Here is a 20,619-nt window from a genome sequence, read left to right on the forward strand (position 1 = left end):
TGTAATTTGAAGGAAGACTTGAATGGACAGAACAGGATTCCTGATACCAGTCATAATTAAGGAAGAAAAATAGTCACACACCTAGGTAAACCATGGAAAAAGGTCATGTGCAGCACCCAAATTTAAAAATTATGGAATGTTATTTACTAAAAAAAAAGAACCAAGACCTAAAAATACTATGCTTTGACATGGTATCTGTCTTAGTCAGCTCAGGCTGCCATAACAAAATATCACAGACTAGGTATCTTAAAAAACAAGTTAAGACTGTCCTACTGGTTCATTGGTCGGACATCAACCTATGAACCAGGGGGTCACAGTCCAATTCCTCATCAGGGCACATTCCTGGGTTGTCGGCTTCATCCCCAGGATGGGGTATGCAGGAGGCAGCTGATGGATGATTCTCTCTCATCATAGATGTTTCTCTCTCTCCCTTTCTCTCTAAAATCAATAAGCAATATACATATATATATATTTCTTAAAATGTTAATTTTCTCATAGTTCTGGAGGGTAGAAGTCCAAGATCAGGGTTCCCACATGGTCAGGTCCTACTAAGGGGTCTCCTCCTGGCTTGTAGGCAGCTGTCATTTTTGTTTTCACATGGCCTTTCCTCTGTGCAAGGCCACTAAATTCTATCAATTTAGGACTCCACACTTACCACTTTACTTAATCCTAATTAACTTCTAAAAGCCCTATACCATACACAGTCACATTGGCGTAGGGCTTCAACATATGAATTTGGGGGGATACAATTCAATCCATGGCAGCATCCTTTATCTTTCAAGGTAAAGAAATATTCAAAGATTTAGATACCATATCATCAATATCCCCATTGAAAGGAAACATTTGGGAAAGGATTCTAAAAACCATAAATGAATCAGATGAGTCTATATAATGGAATAAGATGAAAAGGAAAGCAATGAGTAATCTATATATGAAAAGCCTAAGCGACCGAACGAATGACCAAATGACCAGTCGACCTGGTTGCTATGATGCACACTGACCACCAGGGGACAGACACTCAATGCAGGAGCTGCCCCCTGGTGGTCAGTGTACTCCCACAGCAGGAGCACCACTCAGCTGACCAACAGGCGCCAGACGCAAGGCTATGGCTGGCAAGAACCCTGCAGCGGTGCAAGCCCCTCCCAATCAGGATTGACTGGGCATGAGCCTGTGGCAAGTGCAGCAGGGCTGGGAGGAGTGGGATCGGCAGGCAGGAGCAGCAGTCCGACATCCCCTGAGGGGTTCCAGATTGTGAGAGAGCCTGTGGCAAGTGCAGCGGGGCTGGGAGGAGCGGGAGTTGCAGGCAGGAACAGCAGTCTGACATCCCCTGAGGGGTTCCAGATTGTGAGAAGTCACAGGCCAGGCTGTGGGACCCACCAGTGCACGAATCCATGCACCAGGCCTCTAGTGTGTAATAAATCTTAAACTACATATAATTTAAATATAAATAGACAATACCATGATTAAGGGTTTGCAAATACAAGCCACACATAAGCTTTCATAAGAGAAGAAATACCTTTCAAAGGAAAACCAACTAATAAAAGAACTGAAGTCACTAAAAGTCCTCAACCAGCTCAACAAAATTCATGTAAGTTTGTACGGGAGAGAAAAGAGGAAAATAAAAACATTTTAAAGATCTAATTTGATGTGTGAGTAGTCTTAAACTTGATAATTTCAAATGTTGTTTGGCTTATTCCATTTTTGTGGACACACTTTGTAAGACCAACACAAGATATAATTTATTATCAATATACAAAATACTATTTACATACCCCATTCCACATAGGCACCACTAGCCTATGCCCTTCACATTACCTCATAGCAGGGCAGAGGAGATTTTGTTCTGTTATAAAGCAGTAGGGAATAATCACCCATGTGTAAACTAGTTCTTTCAGGTTTACCAAACAAAAAATTCCTTCCGGAAAAGAACATTTCTTTTTCTCTTCAATGTTGCCACACCACATATACAAACAACCCCAGGACATTCTAATATTCTAATATTTAATACATATTTGTCCCTCATTTGTTGAGTAAAATGAGAAAGAAGTTATTACTTCCAGATCCAATGGTACATAGCTATAATTAAATTTAGTACCTCTTCCTCCAAGAAAAGTCCTGTGTTGGCTGACTTAGTAAAATGAGGCACAAGTGTATCTTTTTATTTTAAATTTGAATTACCCAAATTGACTACAAGCTGACCCTTAAACAACATGGGTTTGAACTGCTCAAGTTCACTTATACAAGGATTTTAAACATTTCTAAATCAGCAATAACACTATGCTCATGAGATCGATGATCAGCATTGTTTCAATCATGGAACGGTCTAAATAAAGGTCAAGTCTCAGTAACATGCTGTCAGTTGCTGAGTCAATAAAATATGCTCTAAATTTGCCTGCCATCTCACCAACATGTTAAACGTTCTCAGAAGCTTAATGGTCTATAAAATCTGTTTTGTCATTTAATTATATTTAATAATTACATTATACATTATTGTTAAGGTAATCAAATCTCTAGTCAAATATGAAACCATCATAAGTTGAAAACACATACTTTGAAAAGTAATGCCCAGTACTTGGTACCTACCATATGTGTTTTCATGTTATAAAAGTATGATTACCTTTTTATGATACCACATTTAAAAAACACACCCTGAAAACATGAACTATATACATTTCATACTTCTGTATGATATTTTCTTTTTTTAATATTTTATCATTTTTTTTACAGAGAGGAAGGGAGAGGGATAGAGTTAGAAACATCGATGAGAGAGAAACACTGATCAGCTGCCTCCTGCACACTTCCCACTAGGAATGTGCCCGCAACCAAGGTACATGCCCTTGACTGGAATCGAACCTGGGACCTTTCAGTCCGCAGGCCGACGCTCTTTCCACTGAGTCAAACCAGTTAGGCTGTATGATATTTTAATCTGGGGTTTATATAAAATAATATCTATATTAATAAGTATCATTGGTAATTTTATGAAAATAAAAAGTAAAATCTGGTTTTGTTTGCAGGATGAATGAGTAATTTGCTTTATATTACACTAGGGGCCCAGTGCATGAATTCATGCACTTTGAAAGGAACTGTGGGCCACAAGGATGTGGTGGGCACAGGAGAAGGTCTCGGTCCATCCTCTGCACCCCCGCCGGCCCCTCCCACCATGGTGCCTGGTCCCTGTCTGCCAGCAGCCCCGCTCCTACTGCCACTGCTGCCACCACTCCCACACGCTTACAGCTCTGGCCCTGCTCACACCCACTGATGGTGCGGAGTGATTGGGACTAGCACCAGACTCTGGTAGCAGGTGCGAGCAGCAGCTCCGGCGCCGGCAGCGGGTGTGAGCAGGGCTGGCGCTGGCAGCAGGTGTGAGCACCAGGCAGGTGCACCCCCGCCAGCCCCTCCCACCGTGGTGCCTGGTCCCTGTATGCCAGCAGCCCCACTCCCACTGCAACCGCTGCCACTACTCCCATGTGCTTACAGCTCTGGCCCCACTCTCACCTACTGATGGTGCGGAGTGATTGGGACTAGCACCAGATGCTGGTAGCAGGTGCGAGCAGCAGCTCCGGCACCGGCAGCGGGTGTGAGCGGGGCTGGCGCTGGCAGCAGGTGTGAGCACCAGGCAGGACCACAGTGCTAAGGAGCAAAGAATTTTCAGTAACCATCAGAGGCTTGCCCTCATGACAGTGACCAGCTCCCCGCCTTGTTCTGGTGCCCCCCGCTCCACCATCCTGCCACGGCCAATGCCCGCCATGTTCTGTGCTCTGCTGCCTGATGCTGACACCCGCTATTTTCCACGTGTGCCCCCTGGTGGTCAGCGCACGTCATAGTGACTGGTTGTTCCGCTGTTCCACCATTCGATCTATTTGCATCTTAGCGTTTTATATATATAGGTGTTTTTAACTCTAGATATAGTAGAGTTAAATTATGCACTTTACAAAGTAAAATGTGGCTGTATCCTTCACAATTTTTCATAGATTTAAATGAAATGTCTAACTTTGGTTCAGTGATCTGTTTCTGAAATTATATCAAATTTAATACATAATATAAAACGTGCAATTTTTCAGATTGTCAAATCCTTATTACCACAGGATTACAAAATTGATAAACAGATTGAATCACTAACCATTTATAAATAAGTAATATTAGTATTAATAAATAAATTGTTGTAGGGTTTATAGCAAATAATCTTGCAAAGAAAACACACTTGTGGGGCAAATATTATCACTTACCAGCTCTTCCCGAAGTTGGGAAATGAGTTCATCCTTCTCTTTCAGCTGCAGCTTCAGCATTGAGCAGTCATCTTTCATTATATCCTATAAAAACATCAAAGAGATAGCATAATAGGCTTAGCCCTTTCACTTTGCTCTTGATAAGGAAAGTCAGCTTCACACAGAGGGAGATAATTGCATCTGACTAATGAAAGTGAAATTTCCTCTACACTATGATAATTCATAATATTCTAAGTTGCAAAATAAGCTAATTCATCCAAAAATATTATGATACACACGCCTGTGTTTTTCCCTTATCTCAGTCCTTTTCTTTGGATGTCCATTTGTCCATTTTGTTCCCAAAGACAGAAACCTAGGGGTCATCCTAAATTCTTTCACCCATTCCTGTGCATACATATCAGTGGAATAAAAATACCTACATTCTAAAAGAGAGACTTTACCATTTGTTCCCTTGCTGTAGTTAAATATTAGTTCTCAAACCAATGGTCATTTGTAGTCTTTATCTTTAATGATTCCACTATAACATTTGTCCCTTTCACTAGCAATCTGTGGACATTTAATCTTCACTCTCTACATGTACACTTAGCCACATCTATGGCTTATCTTACCTGTCTTCCAAGCTCCAACCCATGAATAAAACTACTTACTGAGCATATATTCAGCCTTGTCCTATAGACATTTACACTCAATCTGTTGTAAGAATCCAGGGCAGGAAGAATAGGGAAACTGACGGGAAAGTTAAAACAAGGCCAAACACTGTGGGCAATTTGCAGCCAGCTTGTAACTAACAAGCCATTATCTTCCCCAGCCAAGGACACAGAGCAAATGTTTTAAAAAATCTCCCTAATGAGAGAATGCAGAAAGGAAGGGGGGAAAAGGAAAGGAAAAAAGGGCCATTTTACTTCCTAAGCAGAGAATCCAGCAGTCTCAATGCTTGGCAAGATAAAGTTGCTCGGTGCTTCTCATTATTTCTGGGAAGGCCACAACAAAGTTAAAAAAGAAAAGGGGGGGGGACCTTGAGACTTAATCTATACCAAACTATTCAACAAAAGAATGTTGAGAACTATACTCAGGAGGGTGTACGATGCCACAGACCCCAACCAAACTTGCTCTTCAGATTAGCTGAGAGCCTGTCTGTGCTTCGTAAGCCAGATGTGTAGGTTTGCTTGCTTTGCTTTTGCTTTTTTTTCAATAAAGATGCATGCCTTAATTGTTTTAATAAACTGGATTTCGCAATGCAGTCAGGGTCTCTCATATAAACTCAATTGTATGAGAAGACAAGGATCGAGGTTGGGGACAGCCCTCTGCCACTCGCTCAGGGGGCTGTCCAGTGACACCTCTCTGTGTTAGTGAGAGCTGCCTATAATAAATCTTTATTTCAACAACCTTTCCCCTGCAGTCAGGGTCTCTCATATAAACTCATTTGTATGAGAAGACAATGATCGAGGTTGGGGACAGCCCTCTGCCACTGGCTCAGGGGGCTGTCCAGTGACACCTCTCTGGTGTTAGTGAGAGTTGCCTATAATAAATCTTTATTTCAACAACCTTTCCCCTACACCAAAGACTTACTTCTACCTATTTCTCCCAGTATGTTTTCTAAAATGAACAGGAAGTCATCCTATGCTCTCAGTTCTTGTTCACTAGAAACCAAATCTGGTACTAAACTCTTTTTTAATTTTTTTATTTTTTATTGAATTGATTGGGATGCCATTGGTTAATAAAATTATATAGGTTTCAGGCGTGTAATTCTATAATGTCATTTATATATTATATTATGTGTTCACCACCCCAAGTCAAGTCTCCTTCCATTACCATTTATCCCCCCTTTACATTCTTCTACCTCCCACCACGTCTTTCAGTGTGGTAATCACTATATTGTTTTCTGTGTCAATGAGGTTTTTTTTTTCTTTGTTAAATCCCCTCACCTTTTCACCCAATTCCCCAACCTTCTCCCCTCTGATTGGTACCAAACTCTTTAATCTCTATTTCCTTGATGTTTCTTGGACAAGAGTTAACTTTCTCTAGGTACTCACTGCTTCTTACATGACTTACTGCATTAAGTTTCTAAACTGGTTCTCTATAACTTCCCCTATCTACCAGAAATATTTTCCTAAATGGGAATTAATTATATCACTTATTAATTTAACAGCAAATCACTTCCTCTTTCATATGAAAAATAAAGTCAAAACTCTTTAGCATAGCATAGTGCCTTTCCTTGTCTGCTATTGCTTGTATCTGGGGTTTCAAACTTTTTAAGCTCCAACTTTCTTACTACCTTGGCTCACCCACAGAACAGAAACATAAAAAATGTTCTTTCCTGTCTCCTTGCTTTACACATGCATGTCTCTAGATTACATTGTCACTGTCCCACTGCAACCCTTTATCCTCCTCATGCTGGGAGAGGCATTTCTGAAAGGGTTAACCCTTTTCGGTCCAAGGTGGAGGCTGACTTGACAGACCAGGTGCTAGGATCAGGTCCAACATCGAGGCTGAGGTCGACACTGCAAACCGGTTCAACATTCAATCCCATCAATTAATTTGGACCAGACTGTTTGAATTCCAAAAATAAAATTGGACCGCGAAGGGTTAAAGGAAATAAAACGGGGCAGAGAAAAACTTATTGTTGCTTAGCAGAAAGCTTGTAGCCTTGAGCACAGCATAGCTCAGATAACCAGAAGACACCCGGCATGGGAGGAACCAAGGATGGACCAGACCCTTACATCAGCAGAGCGGCTTACAGTCAGCAGCAAAAATTAAAAACCTATCTCTCCCTGCTCTCTTCACTGATGCCTTTCTCGGTCTCAGCCCACCTGCACCCAGGTGTCGGGAATAAAATCTTTTTTGATACATTATGGCCTCACATACTAGGTGCTCAACCCCAGCCTACTCCGAACCTTTCATTTTCAAGCATTACTCCTTATTCCACTAGGGAGCTTTCCCTTGCTGGATGATTTATGTATCCTTAGAGAGTAAGGACAAGATCCATACCATCTAAATCATATATCATCCCATCTAATAAAAGGGTAATATGCAAATTAACCATCACTCCGTCACTAAGATGGCAGCACCCATAACCACAAGATGGTGGCACCCAGTCCTCTCAGACCCACCGGAGTCCTCCAGTCCCAGGGGGCAGCCACCGAGAACAGGCAGCGTGAGCAGCCTGGCGGGATGCTTGCTTCGTCACCGCGGCAAGTATAATAAAAGTTGGCTCCAAAACAGCCTGTTTCTTGGCGAGTCCGGGCAGGAGGGGGCCCTGAGAGCTCTTCTGCTGGCTGCTCAGGAAACAGCACTGATGCCACCAAGGGAGCCATTGGGGAGGAGGCCGTAACCGCCACTGCGGAGCCAGAGTGGAGGATGCGGGGGAGCGGAAGCGGAGGAGGTAGGGCTGCCTCTGCTCCCACAGGGGTGGCAGGTGCACTGCAGTTCAGGAGCCTCCGGGAGTGGTGGCATCAGGCCATCCAGTGCTGCATCCCGTCCCTGCGGCATGCCCGCCAGTACCGCAACACCAACTGCCCGCAGCCATCTGCCAGAAGGTGAGGTGGGTTGTGCAGCACACCAAGGGCTGCCAGCGCAAGACCAATGGAGGTTGCAGAGTGTGCAAGCAGTTCATGGCCCTTTGGTGCTACCGTGCCAAACACTGCCAAGAAAACACATGCCCCATTCCCTACAACCTCAACATCAAGCAGAAGCTCCGCCAGCAGAAAACACAGCACCGCCGGCAGCACGCGTAGCTCATGCACCAGCGGATGCCACCATCAACACCCACACCATGCCTCAGCCGAGTCTGCCTTCCCCTCCTTCACACCACCCTGGCCCCCCACACTGCATCCCAGCACACCCTGAACACCACAGCCCCTGACTCTGCCCCAGACCTTGCCTGTGAGCATGTCACTAGCCAGCTTCTCCAGCGTGGCCAGATCTCAGCCCCCCACCACAGTTTGCACTGGGAAGCCCACTAACCAGGTGCCAGCCCCACCGCTCCCCTGCCCAGGCCCACCTGCAGCAGTGGAAGTGCCCAGCAGATTGCAAGTGAGGCACATCAGCAGCATCTGTACTGGGTGAGCACCAGCAACAGTATGCCCCTGAGGCACAATGACTCCTGAGAGCCAGGTGGCCCCCATGGGCCTGAATGTGACCCAACCAAGTCAGTGGGCCTGTTATTCTGCCCCCTGAGCCCTGGCAGTGGCAGCTGGCACCGATCCCCCAGCAATAGCCAATGTGAAGCATGCCCAGACCCATGATGTCTATGTAGACCCAGGGTGCAGCCACCTCAGAACATCTCTCCAGGTGCCCTGCAGGACCTGCTGTGAACCATGAAGTCTCCCAACTCCTCCAGCAGCAGCACATGCTCAACATCCTCAAATCAAACCCTCAGCTGATGGCAGCTCTCATCAAATAGCACACAGCCAAGCAAGCGGCCAGCCAGCCCGGCCTTCAGTCTAGCCCAGCCTGCTGAACCTGAATGCCATGCAAGCCAGCGGGCCACGACCTGCTGTCCCTCTGCAGCAGCAAGCCATGGGAGGCCTGAACCCCCAGGGCCAGGCCTTGAACATCATGAACCCGGGGCGCAACCCCAGCGTGGCGAGTATGAACCACAGCACAGAGAGATGCCACGGAGCAACAGCAGCAGCAGCAGCAACAACATTGTGAGAGGCATGTCCGACTGTCGGTTGTGATGGGACATCGCCTTCCCCTGATCGCTGGGTCGCCTCTGGCCCCTAAGGGCTCCCGGACTGTGAGAGGGGGCATGCCGGGCTGAGGGACCCCCGCCCCTCCAGTGCATGAATGTTCATGCACTGGGCCTCTAAGTTTCATATAATACTAATACTTCAAGTGTTAAGTTTTATATAATACTAATACTTCAAGTGTTATTTGCTTGCACACAGCCTCAATGGACTGGTTCTCTCCTACCCCCACCATCTAGTGGCTAGACTGCAGGCATAACTCCTTTGTTTTATTGAGTACCACTTTACTGAGCTGCACACACAGATGTGTTTTTACTAATTGAAGGCAACACTCTCCACCAGCAAAAATATTACGGGTTTATATATTTCAATATTCACTTTATTGCAGTGGCCTGGAACCAAACCTGCAATATCTCTGAGGTATGCCTTTATTTCATTAGCATATTATTAGCACCAAACATTATAACTGACACACATAATACACTCAAACCCACCTTTCCTTCTCATAAAATTACCAAACAAACAGTATAAACATTAGGAGAATTCTCAAGATCTCTGAATCTGTTAACCTTATCTGAGCTGACAAGTAAGAAAACAGCTAATGGATCAAAGAAAATAGAATACTTGTTTATTCTGGTTCTCGTGTTAATTTCTTCTTCACACAAAGCAATCTAGAACATGTTTCAAATTTACTAATATCTCCTTCCATGTGCTAGCAACCAGCTTGACTGGGAGACGCTAATTACCTCTGTTCCTTTTCTTTCATAATAGTTCTATTCCTTCCCTAAAATGGAGCTTTATGGATACAGTTTATATTAATCATTTTTAATATTTGTATAGATTCTAAATAGTACATGTTACACTGGTAATGGCAAAAGGCTTAGCTTGCTCCACAATGCAAAAAAGATATCAGCAGGCTTACGAGGCAGGTAAGAAAACCTTGATGTCTGAGAATAAGAGGATCAAATCCTCGGTTCTTCAGTTAAGCAGCCCTGTGGCTCTGAACTTCTTTGAGCCCCATGGACATTTCTGTGGAGGTTAGTGATAACACCAGACTATAAATTATCTGACATAAACTAGTTTATATTCCCCAAATTTTAAATGATTAACTCCCTTCATAAAATAAAATGCCACAGGTTAGGTTCTCCTGGAAACAAGTACTTAGGTGGAATTAGGGTGCAAAAAGTTTATTAGAGAGTAAATCCACTCGAAAAGAAAAGGAGAAGAACCAGAACTGAGCAGAAGTTTAGTTGGGCCATGACTTACATATACTCGCAAATACTCTGCCAGTTGAAGGAGAGGCTCCACAGCCAACACTGCCCTTCAGAAGAACCCAGGGTTGAGGGTGAGCTGAGCGGGTGGCTCTTATACCACTCCCTCCTGTTCAGCCATTGTTAGGCGAAATCTCGAGGGAACTAGATCTCAGTTGTTGTTACTTTACTCATTGTCTCAGATGAACTTGACTTCAGCTGAGGCAGGCCCTACAGGCACTAATAGCTGGAGCAGTCAGCAAACCACAGGACTTGCAGCTGGGCAGTGAGTCCTTCGCTGGAAGGGGATCTGAGCCTCAGCCTGGATCTACTACAATTGCTTTTTGTTGATTAGTTGTCAACATTTCTTTGTATATTTTATATTTTGTTGATTAATTAGTTTAAAATGAAATAGTCATCTATATTTTAGCTAATAAAATTGTAAAGAAACTTGGTTTTCCAAAAAAAATTTCACTTCTCACAATTCTGTGATTTCATTCCTGGGGAACTTTTTCAAGAAGTTGAGAATCTCACCGCTTTAAATCAGACAGGTGCTAACATATCGTTTGCATTTAATTATGGAATAACACATTAACTATCATATGTCATCAGGAGCCATTTTTAAAAACCTTACCTATTAATGACTTTGAAAGTAAATATTAGTTATCTAGAGTTTTGTTGTTAGTCAATATATTGTGGTATGTACCTGTTTAATGCAAAAATGAAAGCCTTTGCTGGTGGAGTGTTGGTAAGAAAACCTTGATGTTTCTAAGAATAAGAGGATCAAATCCTCGGTTCTTCAGTTGAGAATTTGAATAATTCTTACTCTGAGATGAAGACTGGTAGCAATTTCCCTCAATATTCTCACTATATTTGCAAAATTCTAGGACACATTTGGCGGGATAATATATTGAATTAGAAATCATGTCGATGTGTAGAATTAACTGGATTTTAATATTCTTGGTTTTCAAAATAAGGATATTCCATTAACACAAAGGCTAATGTAACCAATGTAACCTTGTATTTATTTCAATGGATATTAGTCACAAATAGGAAAAATAGAATTTAATAAGTATAGCATCCTCTGTTTCATTGAAGGATAATTAATTTTTAGGACTAAAATTCAATTACTTCCTAATTCAATAATTATTCATAAATATGGAACTCATAACATAGGAGATTGAAAATAGCTACAATTCCTTTGATATTATTCCTACTGAAAGATGGAGTTTAATCCTTCTTTTTGGACCTGGGATGGTCTTCACTGACTTGCTTGACCAATAGAATACAATGGAAGTAACTCTGCTTGACTTTCAGGGTTAGATCACAAAAGACCTTTCAGCTTCCACAGTGGGTCTCTGGGGATGCTCGCTCTCAGTTTACTCCTTTGCAGAGAGAACCCAGCAGTCATGCTTCCATTGGCAGCGTTGTCTGAGCTGCCAAAGGTCACCCAGCATTAACTGCCAGCCCAGAGAGCGAGTCATCTTGCACATCCAGCCCAGCAGAGCCTCAGGTGACCAAAGCTCCTGCCAACATCTCCCCATAACTACCTGAGTAGAATCATTTTCAAATTCCTGACTTATAAAAATTATGAAAATAAAAGTATAGTTTTAAGCTACTAAGTTATGGGATGATTTGTTATAGAGATTATCAGAACATATGGGCAAACTCCAAATTATTAGAATTCGTGTAAATTGAGTCATTATAGTTTTATAAAAATGTATGGCGCTAATTTTAAAAATAAAATGTGTTGTGATTTACTTATGATTTTGGTATTTAAGTTATGTTACATTTAGTGTAAATTTCAAGTAGCTAATTTCATGCATAAAAAGGATATTTATGTTCTCATTATATAAACTACTAGAGATTTAGAAATACAAATATAAAAATTCCTTACAAATCATCTGATTTCTGTACTTTTATAAATTTGACAAGTTAAGAGCCAGATACCTATATATTTGGGTATTTTGTCCTGGAGCTGACTTCAGTCCCATATACTCTATAATTTATTTTTGCCTGGAATTAGAATCACCTTTTACTCTATAATTTATTTATTTATTTATTATTTTTTTTCTCCCAGCCCTCTTCCCTACAACCCTCCCCCCACCCTCTATAATTTATTTTTGCCTGGAATTAGAATCACCTTTTTGTTTAAGACCAGTGTATACACAGAAAGCAAGCATCATAAAATTAAAAATAAATACAATCTGTAAATCACCTTGAAAATGATCATATGCTGAAATTAGAAATGCAGATTTAAAAAAATCAAATCATTTATAATTCACAAACCTCCCCATAGTTCCTCAGTTAAATTATAAATATAACTCTTGGCTACAAGTTAGAAAAGCAAGTTAAAATTGGTATTGAGTCAACATGACTCTCTATTTATAGACTTTTGGTCATCTCTCTGGAGGGCTTTACTTTATGACTTATATACTGTTTCCTTATTCTTATAAATGAAAAGGTCAAAGGATTAAATGGAAACAGGCAACTCTATCCAAGTAAACAATGACAGAATGTTATGAACAAGTGAAAAAAAAGGAAAGAAAAAATAGAAATATGGTAGGAGATGACAGCAGGGCAGACTTTAGAGCGTGCAAAAATGTTAATAAATTGACAATATTTTGCAGCTCTACCTAAATAACGAAGCTCATAATTCTTAACTTAACTTAGCTTTTAAGTAGGAGGCTATCTGCAACATAAACAGGACTATAAGAGGAACTGCTTTTCAAATACTGAAAGCAAGGTCAATAAAAATAAAACCCTAATTTTTTATTATTTAGTATAAAACAATTAAAATATATAAAGAATTTCAATATCAATAATTACTACATGACACTATAACATTACGTTTTTTTCCTTTTATTTTTTCTTCCTTTATTTTATTATTTTCCATCACCACTTATCCCCCAAATACCCCCTTCCACCTCCACCCATCATCTCCTCCTGCATTAAATTAAATAAAAGGAGATTCTATATTCTAGATTTGACTATACATTTAAGAGATGTACTAACACTCCATTGATGTAACTGTGCCATTTTTCCTAAATATTGTTTTTATAGAAATATAAAAATAAAAAGGCATAATAAATGCCCAAAATGTGTTCAAAGTGAGTATCTTAGCAATGTATTTTTTTCACGTGTAAATCAAATCAGAAAACATGGCATTGTCCCTTGTCACAGTCTTATATTGGCTATGTTTTTCAAGCAATTAAATACAAGACTGTTTAGATATCAGCATAATTTTATAGCAAGTATTACTCTTATGAAATCTTAAGACTTCTTACTTTTCCATCACCACTTATCCCCCAAATACCCCCTTCCACCTTCACCCATCATCTCCTCCTGCATTAAATTAAATAAAAAGAGATTCTATATTCTAGATTTGACTATGCATTTAAGAGATGTACTAACACTCCATTGATGTACACTGTGCCTTTTGTTCCTAAATATCATTTTTATAGAAATATAAAAATAAAAAGGCATAATAAATGCCCAAAATGTGTTCAAAGTGAGTATCTTAGCAATGTATTTTTTTCACGTGTAAATCAAATCAGAAAACATGGCATTGTCCCTTGTCACAGTCTTATATTGGCTATGTTTTTCAAGCAATTAAATACAAGACTGTTTAGATATCAGCATAATTTTATAGCAAGTATTACTCTTATGAAATCTTAAGACTTCTTACTGATTTTCATCACTCAGAAGATAATGACAACAATGCTATAATTGTATAGGAGCTTTATAACTTATAAAACACTTTTATGTACAAAATTTCTTTTTTGATATCATAATATCTCTTGACCAATTTTCTATCAAAATTATATAATTCTAGGCTAACTAGGGCTTTAGGTATACAAATGAAGCAGAAAAGACAGTTGTAGCAAAAGTCAAGTAAAAGAAAACCATTAATAATACCAAGACCCTTAAATTGTGTTCATTATTTAATGTATTCCTACATTTTTTGAATACTTAAAAACGTTAGCCTTAGAAATGTTATACTTAGAAATTTGCTAAGACGTTAAAACAGTTCCAGGAGACCATGAGCTTGTCATTCCAAGTTATTAGAGCCCTCTTAGATATCCTTTCTTGCATTAATAAAAAAAAAATGGTGTTGCATAACTCATCTAGTATAATGTACTCCATCTTACTTTTCTTTTTCTGTACAGTAAGAAAATAGCATGTTAACAGGTCATGATCCTTATAAAAATGTTATTCAAAGTTTTCACTGTTCTTTTCTTTATTTCATACAGTTTAATTTGTGTAAATCAAAATTTAAAAGCAAACATTGGTATTTCAATTTCTAAAGTTTTTAAATGATGGTACATAATTTTCAGATATAAGGATATGAAACAAATGCCTCCGTGTCATAGAATGAGTTAGTAGGTATCACAGATTAGTTTCCTGATTTCTTAAACCCATGGGGTTTCATCAGTCAATTATCAATCACTCTGAAAACGATGTCTCTATAAACTCATCAACAATGAGCTTCCCTCCAGAAAAAGTCAAAAGTGATAAAATATTAATTCATATTGTCCCATTGAACTTGCTTGATACAAAATTCACAGGGAAAGACATGTCCTTAAGAGGTTTTGAGATTTCCTGATACCAGCATTATTTTCTCTCACAGAGGATAGGCAAAATTACTACATTATACCTTATTTATTTTTTACACCTCATTTCTTAAGCACAGCAAGCAATTCTTTAAGTGACCCTTCCCACAATATATACTATATATGAAAAAATAAAAGTGGTTAAAAACATCTTCTTAAAAGTTCCTGTTATGAAGGCATGCTTACTTGCTTTTCATGTTTTAAGTAAGAAGTAAAGAGAGTTATATTTGAACATAACTATGAACTTAGTTTCTGGGAATAAAAAGTAATCAAAAACATCACACACATCCCATTCCCCACCTAGAAGTGTATAATTCAGTTGCTTTATCTTTATTTTATTTTTTTGTTTAAAATGCTGTCTTGACCCAGCTGTAAGACCCTGGGGAGAGGCCAGAGAGTTCCCCTTCTTGAACAGCTGATTAAGTCCACATCCCAAACGCTTCCCTATTGGGCCCTCCCACTCCAGGCCCATTATGTACCACCAGCCCAGGCACTAAGCAACTAAGGACAGACTGTATGGCCCAGAGCTCTTGAAATGATTCAAATTAGCCGGTCCTCAGGGAGCCCCAGGGAAACCTAGCTAATTCCATCTTGCTAGCCATACCTAAACTGCCCCCTCTAGTTCTAGTTTTCTGTTATTCTGTCCTGCATGGCCCCGCCTGGAAGCTTTCTCTCAGTGGAGGTATAAGTAACAATGAGTTCTGCCTTTCATCGGAGTGTCAGTATGTTATGTCCCTCTATCAAAAGGATCTTTACATCTCATAAACACAGCACTAGCAGGGGCTGGCTGCAGGTAGTGGGCACCTTTCCGCCATCCTTCTGGGGCAAGAGGCTGAGCCAGCTCTTGAGCCTGGGGCATTTATGCCAACTCAGATAGAGGGAAGGACAATGTGGGTAATATTGGGCACTGCTTAGCAATACAAACGTATTTTTTGCATAATAAAGGGAGAGTAAAGCCCTTTTAGTTTTATGTGTTAATAAAGGAGAGTTAAAAACTCCAGAGGAGGACATCGTAATATTAGCAGATCCTAAAAATTTAGTAGTATTCTGTTTTATGGGGTGCTGCTGAATTGTGACAATGATGAAGAATGCAGAAATAAGTAATGCGTTAGGGGTGTTTATCAAGGATTCTGGCATAATTGTAGAATTCTAAAGATGAGATAAAGTAGAGAGCTCAACATTATGCTGTACAGGAATTATGGACAATGTGACTCAATTTAAGCAGTGGTTTTAGGCAGTCTGGGAGGTCAGAAAAATAAGCTGCAAAAAAGCAAAAAACATTAGCTGAAGCTACAGATCACAGCTACAAAACACAAACCAGTGTTAGATATTAAGGGAAAAAGTAAAGGTTATGCTTTGTTCTGTTTAGAGCACCAATGGATAACGGCATACACAGTAGTATCTTCAAGTACTCGTTATATGTCCATTGTTAAGTTGGAGTCTTTTTAAGATGGCCTATATATGAATTAGGGAAAATAGATTTTTTAACTTAAGAAATAGATATACTTTTGAATGGTTGCTTATATAGTGAATGCCTGCATATTGTGACTGAATGCATAATTAACATCCAACAAAAAACAAAATTTTGGCTTAAAGGTTATAGCAATTAAAGTTAAGAGTACTTCAAAGTTTCAGATTATAATTGAATGGCATTAAACTATACTAAAAACTTTCATCTGCTGTAGAAAAAAACACCCTACAAATCTAGCCATGTTTTTCATGTTGCCTCTTGCTGTCTCTCAATCTAGGCAGAGAAGACTTTATTGGAATCTTTGTTGTGTCACAACTTATCTGTGTGACCTTGAATAAATCAATTACTAATAGAGAAAATACAATTTATTGAAATTCTGAAATAATCCCAAATGCTTCACATATATGTCAGTGGATAATCACCTTTACCAGGGAGTTGTTACTAACCACATTTTTCGGTGTTTTAAGAATGTTCCCATACTAACGAACTAAAAATAATCATTACTGAATTAAACCCAAGTGTTCATTATTACAAAACCACTGGATCTCAGTTGTAGTTTATACTATTTCCTGGAGTTTCTGTTTTCTTTATAAAATGGGTTTCGTGGCATTTTTCTCTCATAGACTCATTCAAAAACATGAGTTTTTTTTCTTACTATAAAGGAAACAACCACAGTTAGGCTGTGATGGGCAGAACGTGTCAAACAGCACCACAAAGTTCTTCTGTCCTCATCTCCAGAATGTGTGAATAGGACATGATATCATTCTTATGGTTACATTATGTTTTATGATACAGTTGACCTTAAAATAGATAAATTATCTGGGTGGGCCTAATCTAGTCAAATGAACCCCCAAGAATCACATAAGAACGAAGTCAGAGATACTGAAAGCATGAGAAGGACTTGACTCAGGAAAGCTGTTTTGATGATTGAGAGAGTCCCCATGAGAAGGGAGACGAATTTTAAAGAGATAAGAGAAGCCTCCAGTTAACAGCCAGCAAGGAAAAAGGACCTTAAACCCATAATGCCAAGGAATTAAATTCTTCCAATAACAGAAATGGGCTTGGAAGAGACCCCAGAATGCAGCTGGCCAACACCTTAACTTCAGCCTTGGGAGACTTACAAAACTTAAGAGTGGGAGGGGAAAATGAGAGTAGAGTCAAGATTCACACTAAGTTTCTGGCAGATCTTCTGGGTGAATGCAATTACTATTCACTCCTGTTGAGAGCAAATACAATTTGAGGTGAAAGAATCCAAGATGAGGAAAAGACGAGCTGTAATATCCAGCTGAAGAAATATAGTATGCACTGGCTTTGTAGGTAGGGGCTCAGAAGAGAGAGTTCTGGTCAGCAAATGGAGGTTTGGGGATCACCAGTATATTGATGTAGTGGGTAATAAATAATAGGAAAAAAAGTGAAGAAAACCACAATTTATCAGTTTGAGAACAGAGAAAGCATGGTGTTAGAATACCCATAGCAGTAAATACTTTTAAGAAGGAGAGCGAGATTGATGATATTAGATGTAACACAGATAAAATAAAAATAAGGGCTCATCAAAAAATAAGGCCCTTTTTGATAAGTGTTAGAAGCAGACTCCAGGCTGAGAAGTAAACTAAAGAAGTAAACTAAAGTACAATTATGTGCTTATCAAATGCAAGCCCCTTCCAAGAAATGAAGAATAGTAGCTAATCTGGTTGAGAAGGTGTGTGTGTGTGTGTGTGTGTGTGTGTGGTGTGTGTGTGTGGATGGAAAAGCTTAAACTGGTATAATAAAGACTGCTGGGAATGATTCAGCAAGGAGGGAGAAGTTAAAAATACAGGAGAAAGAAGAAATAACTAAAGGAGGGAAACCCTTCAAGTGTTAAGGGATGAGATCAAGGATATAGGAGAAGATATTGGCTTTCAGTTGGCAGAGAAATATCCATGAACAGAAAATAATGAAATAACCTTCTGTTGATGGTGCTATTTTAGATGGAAAAGCTTAAACTGGTATAGTAAAGACTGCTGGGAATGATTCAGCAAGGAGGGAGAAGTTAAAAATACAGGAGAAAGAAGAAATAACTAAAGGAGGGAAACCCTTCAAGTGTTAAGGGATGAGATCAAGGATATAGGAGAAGATATTGGCTTTCAGTTGGCAGAGAAATATCCATGAACAGAAAATAATGAAATAACCTTCTGTTGATGGTGCTTTAATGGAAAATAGTTTGTTTCTAAAAAATCTTGAACTATTTTACAGACTGTTAAGAATAGAATGAGTCAAAAAAAAGAAAAGAAAAAAATCCCCCCTCCCCAAGAAAAAGAAAAAAAAAATAATAGAATGTGTCCCCTCAAAAGTCACATGTTGAAGTACAAATGCCCTGTGCCTCAGGATGCGACCTTGTTTGGAAATAAGTAATTGCAGAATAATTGGTTAAGATAAGAAAAATAACTGGAATACTTAGGCCTCTAACCCAATAGACTGGTGTCTTACTATAAAGAAGAAATTTGGATGCAAAGATGTGAGCATGGGGAGAATGCCACGTGAAGACTGGGGTTATTCTGTCACAAACCAAGGAACTGCCAGAAGCTGGGAGCTAGACCAGGAACAGATCCTTTCCTAGTGCCTTCAAGGGAGCGTAGTTGTAGACACCTTACTCTCAGAATTCCAGCCTCTAAAACTCTAACACAATAAATCTCTGGTGATTAAGCTACTCAGTTTGTGATAGTTTATTATAGCAGACCTAGAAATCAAACATATAGACTTAACATAAATTCAACTGCAACATCTTCATATAGATTATATATAAACTAGAGGCCAGGCGCACGAAATTCGTGCACTTGTGGGGGGTCCCTGAGCCCGGCCTGCGCCCTCTGGCAGCCCGGGAGCCCTCAGGAGATGTCCGACTGATGGTTTAGGCCCAAGATGGCAGTTGGATATCCTTAGTGCTGCCGTGGGGGTGGGAGAGGCTCCCGCCACCACCGCTATACTCGCCAGCCTTGAGCCCGGCTTCTGGCTGAGCATCTGCCCCCTGATGGTCAGTGCACATCATAGCAACTGGTCGTTCCTCTGTTTGGTTGATTTGCATATTAGCCTTTTATTATATTGGATAATTGAGTTGATATAATTTTTCAATAGTTAATAAATGAGCAAAAAGAAAAAATGAAAAAAGTATATAAAGCACACCTATTTTTTTTACTAAATCTCTTACCTTTAAAGCTCTCCAAGTGCTTACTCTTATTTCTAACATAGAGAAATATTAGAAATAGATGGGCTTATCAGCATATCTATATACGTATATATAAAAAGCTAATATGCAAAGTGTCCCTTTGGGAGTTCAACCGAGAAAATGGGAGTTCGATAGCTCACTATGACGTGCACTGATCACCAGGGGGTGGCATGGAACATGGTGGTCGACCAGTGTTGGAGGTGGTGGGGCACTGAGGGAGTGTGGGAAGGAGGAGACGGGGAGGCACAGAGACAGAGAACCTGATCAGCCCTGATCACCAGCCAGGCCTAGGGACCCTACCCGTGCACGAATTTCGTGCACTGGGCCTCTAGTCTAATATAACAGTAGTTCTTTATTCTTTGTTATAAACATAGTGTATCCTTATCTTTGCACATTTAGTCACTACTTGACTCTTGAGCAAGTGAAGAGGTGCATGTATCTATGCAAGTCTTTACCTGACGCAGTATTTCTGCCTCTATGTCACAATCACCTAATAATTTAAATGAATCCCAGAACTTCCCTTGTGGACTTTTGTGCAGATACTAGGGCTGCCAGTTAGGAAGCACCACCACATTCTTGAAACTTGAGATTCATCAAAATGTGTAGACAAGTCAATTATATCAAAATCCAATTCACTTTGCTAATCAGTATGTAATGAAGTTCATGGAGCAATTGTTCAGATTCCTTTTCACATATAATCAAAGTGTAGTTAAGAAAAATATCACCTCCAGACATGGGAGAAAATGTAAATAAATGCCCTGATACCCACACCCATCCCAATCCCATCCCAGCACTGCTAGTTAAAAGAAAACATTCTTGAAGACTAAAAATTAGCAGCCATACTGTAGATGTCCAGCATAATAATGTCTAAATGTTGAAAGCAACCTAAGTATACAACAATCAAAAAATTATTATTAAATGATGGTAAATCTATTAAATGAAATATTTTGCAATTTTAAAGAATGATGGTTACAAAATCTATGTGCTTAAATGAAAATATATATATTTGTAAATGCATAAATAAAATATATACTTATCACAAATCTGAAAATATACAAAATTATGAGAATTATTTTGTTAGGGTTGTGGTTTTATGTGTGATTATAAATTTTTTATTTTCTAAATTTTCAGTAATGTGCTTGCAATATTAAAGGTGCTATATCCTAGAA

The 20,619-nt window shown here is 39.7% G+C and overlaps 1 protein-coding gene across 1 annotated transcript in view; it reads right to left on the minus strand.

Annotated features, from left to right (window-relative positions):
* Window positions 1-20,619, minus strand: part of LOC102256539 (serine-rich coiled-coil domain-containing protein 1-like) — a 972,873-nt gene that overhangs the window by 621,969 nt on the left and 330,285 nt on the right. Inside the window, exon 6 of the mRNA XM_014547713.1 lies at window positions 4,227-4,310. Within this exon, the coding sequence (XP_014403199.1) occupies window positions 4,227-4,310 (84 nt within the window). The remainder of the gene's footprint in view (window positions 1-4,226; window positions 4,311-20,619) is intronic.

The sequence above is a fragment of the Myotis brandtii genome, unplaced genomic scaffold, assembly GCF_000412655.1.
Source record: "Myotis brandtii unplaced genomic scaffold, ASM41265v1 scaffold113, whole genome shotgun sequence".
In the NCBI taxonomy this organism is placed as follows: Eukaryota; Metazoa; Chordata; class Mammalia; order Chiroptera; family Vespertilionidae; genus Myotis; species Myotis brandtii.